Genomic DNA, 6759 nt, shown 5'->3' on the forward strand with positions numbered 1-6759 from the left:
TAGAAGGGACTGGCATGTAAAACAAGAACCGATTTTTGTACAATATGGATGCCGCTGAAATTCATTGTGCCCACCAGAGCTGTTCGCCATTCTATATGCTGCGATCTACTTTTAGGCTCATTGCATACTCTCACAGAGGATATGCCGCACCGTCTGCACGGGGATCACTACCAGCAGACCACAATGGCGTCTTGTCGACCGGATCGATCACGTAACGAATTATTTGGCCGCGTCCAAAGAGCGAGCGACCAGACCCAGTAACGACAACTACGTTATGTCCTAGCTGCTTCAGGCCTTCAATAGTTTCTGCCGGCATGCCCTCCTCAACACTCACCGTCCATCCCGTCGTGTTGCCCGGCTGATCGTAGCCAGCACCGATACAAATACGCGGCGCATCCAGCGCCTGCTGCGGCGTCAGCCGCCCGACGACCTGGCCTAGCAGCACTTGCACGTGGCCTTGCGGCTGCATAAAGGCGCCCATCACGCCGAATGCCGAGTGTAACGAGTTGTCCTTGATGTTGGTTGCAAGCGCTGGGATGATGGTGTGGTACGGGCGCTTGCGCGGTGCGAGCACATTAGGGTGACCTGGCGTTAGGGAGAAGTTGGCGCCACGGTTCTGAAGCGTGAAGCCGCAGCCTGCAGGGATCACGGCTGTGCCGAACCCAGCGTAGTTGGAGTTGATAAAAGACGCCGCATTGCCCTCAGAGTCGGCGACGGTAAAGTACACCGTGTCACTGCTGCGCAGCGCGGGGGATATAGATACCGGGTCTCCATGGTCTACTGCATTAAAGGCCTTTGCCGGGTTAAAGAGCTTAGCTCGCTCGGCAAGGTATGCCTCGGAAATCAGCTCTGCGGTAGGGACTAGACTGGCATTCGGGTCTGCGATGAACCAGCTCCCATCGGCGAAGCTAATACGCAGCGCCTCAATGATAGCGTGCAGGTAGGTTGCGGTGTTAAAGTGCGCAGGCTGGAATGTCGGGATCTTGCCTTGCTTCTCTAGTTCCTGGATGATGCCCAGCGCCATGAGCGCGACGATGCCTTGTCCGTTTGGTGGGTGCTCCCACAACTCAATACCGGCGTCGGGGTCCTGGCCCTGTCCACGGAACTTGAGCGAGATGGGCTCCACGGCTTCGCTACCTGCATCGAGGTGGTGCTGCAGGTCGTCCAGCGTCAGGCTGCCGCCGAGATCCTGAACTACCTTCACAAGCTCGGCGCCTATGCGGCCGCTGTAGAAGCCGGCCTTGCCCTCTGCAGCTAGTGTGCGAAATGTATGCGCCAGCGTTGGGTTCTTCATGATCTCGCCCGGCCGCGGGGCGCGCACACCCTGCTCCGCCTTAGGGTCCTTTTTGAACATCTCTGCAAAGTTGGGCGAGGCACTCCGTATTTGCTTCTCCGAGGCCATCCACTGGGACTTGATTAGCTCATTGATACGGGCACGGTGTTGTTGGGGTTTGTACGGACGCTGTAGGCTGCGTCCTCAGAGACGGGAAAGCCCTTTTCGCCGAGCGCAATCGCGGGTGCGAGGATCCGGGCGAGGTCGACCCGGCCACTCCCGAATTTCTCAACCGTATCGACCCAGCCGGCAGCGGCGCCAGGAACGGTGATGGAGAATGGGCTCTGTTTGGGAATGGCACCGATCTCGCCGTCCTGGAGGCCAAGCTTGCCGCGGACGTGGTCGAGCGTGTACTGCGCGCCGGAGCGGCCAGAGCCGTTCATAGCCTTGACCTGCTTGTTCTTGGCGTCCCAAAAGAGGATGAACATGTCGCCACCGATACCAGTAGAGCAGGGCTCCGTGAGGTTCAGGCCGGCGGCTTTTGAGATAGGGTTAGCTGTGGTGTCCGCGAAGTCTGTTATGGCAGTGACGTACCAACAGCAACAGCTGCGTCCTAGATAAAGTTAGTGGTTGAACACTGCGCTGAAAATGTCTTTCCCTCAAGCATACTGCTGCATTTCCTCCTGCACGGAGAACTTCAAGGCCGCATTTGGCGGCCAGAGGCTGCGAGCAACTGACAATACCCTCGGTACTGTGAACGACGCTCCGGCGAGACGGGAATTTGTATGTATCCCGCGCGGGCGCTTGGAAGACGGAATCGATGGTTAGGGGCATTTTTAACTGTTTGCACTTTTGCAGAGGAGAGAATAAGCGGACGGGATGTCAAGGTGTGTGATCAAGATGCGGAGAGAGAAGAGGACATATCATGGCACGCTGGTCCGAGGTATCCAACCCCAGCGCAACTCCGGGGCCCGCCGTGCGGAGCTCCTTCCGGTACGCAAAACCAATCCCTCGAGTGTGTCACTGTCACAGCCCACTGCGCCGTACCCCGCACATGGTCGCCATAATAAATCCCCTCGGAGCTTGAAATGTTGTGCTCTACTTGGCGTTGGTGCCGACAACTACCCTCTGGGTAGGTTACCACTACGAGATGTGCTGTATTGAGAACATGGCCAAGATGCCTTTGTCAGAAGCTTTCGAAGCAGTGTCGAGATCGGGCGGCCGAGGAACGCATCTCGCCGTTTAAGTCAGGATCTCACATTCCCACCATCCCTACTGTGACGTGCAGAGGCCAAGATTTGCCACAGGGCATACCTAATACCTAGAGACCCCTCAAATGGCGATACGGCCCAGTTTGCCCGCGACATCGTGTCCAAGGATCGACGCGATCCATACTGGGATGGCTATATCACGTCCTGGAATAGCCAGGCATTTCTGGCGAATGCGAACTGGGAACTGGGGAAAATAGAGGGATCTGGTGTTTATTAGGTCCTGATGAAGGGAAATTCCGAATCATACTAGGTACAGGATTTAAGGGCGAGTTGCCCTCCCACATCACGCTATACAGCGTAGCCTTATTCTTGTTATTCTTCTTATCCTTCCTATTCCTTTTATTCTTCCTATTCCTCCTATTATTCTTAATCTTCTTATTCTTCTTATTATCCTTTTTCTCATTTATTATTTTTCTATTACTTTTATTCTTCTTTAGGGTTGAGCTTTGTATTCCTGTCTGTTGATGAGCATTTTAGAGATGCGAATAGGCTGTGAACGGTAATCACCGGGCCGACTGTTCTACACTTGCTGTTGGGCGGTACGACGTATCACGATGGCGCGGACCGTAGACGCAGTTTCTGCGCCGAGCTCTTATAGTGGATAACACTAATAAAGACATCCTGTGCTGCGACGGCGTTTTTCCATAACATACAGAGCGAAGATGCTGCTGGCAAAGCCGCGTTAGAAAAAATTACTAACAACGCTAAGACGCGAAGGACCTTGCCATGCCGCAGCCGGTCGAAATTTACTCTCTTTTCCAAGCTCCCGCCGGAACTTCGCGACGAAATATGGCAGCCGTGTCCACCCTGCAGTATTTCGGAGCTTAACTATGTTGTTCTCTTTCACTGCCCGACCTCGTCGTATCGGTTTCTATTCTTCTCCTCCACTTTAAAGTCGTGCAATAGTGGCAATTAGTAGCTCTTTCAATCACCTGTAGCCTAGATCTATAGTCTCGCTACTCCTAACGTTATATCCATCATTTATAATTCCACAATCTAGCCAATAGTATGCACGTGGTAGTTAGCGTTATGTTTAAAATCATTTTTAGCTTATATTAAGAATAATAGCAAGACCGCACAATGTTCAGTTGACCCCCTTCGAAATCCTTTGCCTATAGAATAGTTAGTTAGTTTAGGGTGACCGCAACACAAAACTCACCAGTCCTTCTGAAAAGTAATCCATCATTTCGGTTTCTTCATGAATCCAATCCCTATCTATCTCCGACAGGTTCTCTGGTTGTAGGGTCTGGGCTGAATCAAAATCAACCCACAATACCCGATCCTCTTTGCCTGGTGACCCAGGAGCTATCATCATGTTCCTGGGATATGTGTCGCCATGAGCAACTCCTATCTTATGAAACTCGAGGAGAATTTCGCGCAGCTTGGCCATCCTTTCCCTCGAAAAATTGGAGAGATCTATCTCGTGCATGTTGGGAACATATTCGATGAAGATGGCATCAGCTGGCAGTTCATCGTTATGAAACATATACAGATCCGGCCAAAGCCTTGGGTCGATCTTAGTAACTGATCCGTAAAAATCAGGAATGACTCCTCGTTCGCATAGGCCGTTTGCCTTTAGTTGTCGGTAGGCTGAAGATTCTCGGACGAAGAGGTTATATTCTAGCAACGGGTTGCAGGCGTTAGACAATCGTCTACCATGATACTTGGTATATTAGCATATAAACAATACTGCAAATAAAGATCAACTACTTACCACTTTCATAACGCATATTATACCTCGAAGTTCGACTTTGAAAATGGCGGAATTGTGGCCTTCCTTAAGGGTTTCGATAAACCGAACTTCAGACGGCTGAACATCGCTTATTTCATCCTCCATAACTGCGATGTTAACTTTGTGTCGGCGTCTTTTTCCGCTGCTGCCTGCCTGCTAGAGCGTAAGATGGAGAGGGATAAATAACAGTAGAGAGTAGGTAAAGGGGAGTATGGAGTAATGAAGTTGGTAGCAACTACTTGATTACTAAGCCAGCGGCCCATTAGGGTAGCAACCAATAAAAGTAATTATAAAGACCTTATATAAATTCTAAAGAAAGGCTTCTTAATAATCTACCTAGCTTATTATATTCTTTTAATAACTCTTCTTAATTAATATTATAATTAATATTTTAAAATAAATATAAGAATATTAAAAAAGGGTATAAAAAAATAAAAATATATAATTATATAATTTTAAATATTAATAATAAAAACTAATATTTTTATTTATAAATATCTTTATAAGTAAATATTAAGCCTAACTAACCTAATACCTATTTATAAGCTAAAATATAAAAAATAAGTTTAATAAATAAAATAATTTAAAAACTAATTAGTTTATAACTTTAGAAAGTTCTTAGCTTATAAATATAATAAATATAAATAAATATAAATAAGAATATTAAAAATATAGTTATAAAACCTATTTAAAGGTAATACCTATATATAGATAATATATATTTAATTTAATTTTTATTTAGAAATTTTAAAAAAGATAAAAAAAAAATACTTTTTTTAAAATCTTAAATTTTTTTTAATAAAGTATAAAAACTTATAAGATTTATTTATATTATTTAGAAAAAAAAATTATTATAAATATAGAAAAAATTATTTTTAAAGCTATTTAATATATTATAATAAAAGTCTTTTAAAAATACTTAGTAATTAATCTTTAGTTTATTATAATATTAAATTATTAGTTAATTATTATTTTTATTTAAAAAAGATTTAGTCTTCTTATTTATAAAAGCTTATTATTAAGCTTAATAAAGCTTTAAAAGTAAATACTATTTATTATTTTATATATTAATATTAAAAGGTAATATTTTATAATAATAAAAATAATAAAAATAATAATTCTTATATACTAATTAGGCTAAATAATCTATTTAGTATCTTTACTAATTATAAGGTAAGGAAAAATTAAAGTATCTAAAGAAAAACCTTATTAATATTTTATAGAATTCTTTATAGTTATATTTTAAAGTATATAGAAGTCTAATAAAACCCCTTTTAATACTATATACTAGGTTTTTATTTATATTCTAGTCTATATTTAATTCTATATATCTTTAAACTAGTTAAGCCTATTATTCTCTTAACCTCTTAATTCTATTCCCTTTTCTTTATTTTTATTTATATTAAAAGGAACTATATTTAGCCCTATAAGCCTTTAGGCTAGCTAAGCTTAATTACTACTATAGCCTTTTAATATTCTTAATACCTTTATTTCTTTCCTTTCTTAAGAGTTTCTAACTCCTATCCCTACCTATTATTCTTTTTTACTTTTAATACCTTATACTTTATTTATATAGATTTAAAGTATATTCTATAAAGAATATTATAATAGTATTCTTAAGGTTATTCTTAATTCTTATTATTATTAGTTTATACTATATAATAAGACTTAATAAATAAATAAATATATTTTCTTTATAATTATTAATTTTTAATAAAAATTAAATAATAATTTTAATTATACTTTATTTAAATATTTATAGTTATTATTATTTTATTATTAATTAATATATAATTAATAAGTTATTATTTTAATTCTATTTATAGTTAATAAAACTTTATATAAATAAGTAATTTAAAGTCTTATTAGCTATTAATTAGTAATTAGTAAGAAATAAAAGGTATTTTTTTTTTCTTTTTTCTTTTTTCTTTTTTTTCTTTTTTATTATAATTATTATCTTTTTTTTTTATTAATATATTTCTTTTCTTTTTATTTTCTACCTTTTCTTCTCTTTTTTATATTCTTTTCTTTTATACTTTTAGCTTTTTCTTAGTAAATTCTATTATTTTTTATTAACTAACTTTATATAGCTATTTTATAATTTTTTATTTATTATCTTTTAGTTTTATACTTAATTAAGAAAAGGCTTTTAGTTTTATTACTAGTCTTTCTAATTTCTAATTTCTTAATTATTAGCTTTATAGTTTTTATTTATTTTTATATATACTTTTCCTTACTTTTTAAACTTCTAATACTATTAATACTAATAAGGTATAATAATAGTAGCTAAACTATACTAGTAGTTAGGGTAAAGGGTTAGAAAAAATAGGGTTTTTTTAAACTAAAGTTATTTACTAGTAAATAAACTTAAAGTTATCTACTAGTAAATAAGCCTAAGTTAAGCTAAAGTTATTTATTAGTAAATAAACTTTAAGTTATTTACTAATAAATAAACTTAAATTAAGCTAAAGTTATTTACTAGT

At 39.4% G+C, this 6759-nt stretch overlaps 2 protein-coding genes across 2 annotated transcripts; both read right to left on the reverse strand.

Annotated features, from left to right (window-relative positions):
- Nucleotides 1-130: 130 nt before the first annotated feature.
- CCM_09583 (acylase ACY 1) lies at nucleotides 131-2107 on the reverse strand (the record flags this gene model as incomplete). The annotated part of the gene is made up of 4 exons (XM_006674716.1): nucleotides 131-1405; nucleotides 1462-1811; nucleotides 1868-1886; nucleotides 1943-2107. The coding sequence occupies 4 exons, from the start codon at nucleotides 2105-2107 to the stop codon at nucleotides 131-133; spliced, it is 1809 nt and encodes a 602-aa protein (XP_006674779.1).
- Nucleotides 2108-3599: 1492 nt separating this feature from the next.
- On the reverse strand, nucleotides 3600-4381 carry CCM_09584 (uncharacterized protein; the record flags this gene model as incomplete). The annotated part of the gene is made up of 3 exons (XM_006674717.1): nucleotides 3600-3656; nucleotides 3704-4068; nucleotides 4282-4381. 3 exons carry the CDS (start codon nucleotides 4379-4381, stop codon nucleotides 3600-3602), a joined length of 522 nt encoding a protein of 173 aa, XP_006674780.1.
- Between the last annotated feature and the right edge of the window lie 2378 nt (nucleotides 4382-6759).

Source organism: Cordyceps militaris, assembly GCF_000225605.1.
Source record: "Cordyceps militaris CM01 unplaced genomic scaffold CCM_S00009, whole genome shotgun sequence".
Lineage (NCBI taxonomy): Eukaryota > Fungi > Ascomycota > Sordariomycetes > Hypocreales > Cordycipitaceae > Cordyceps > Cordyceps militaris.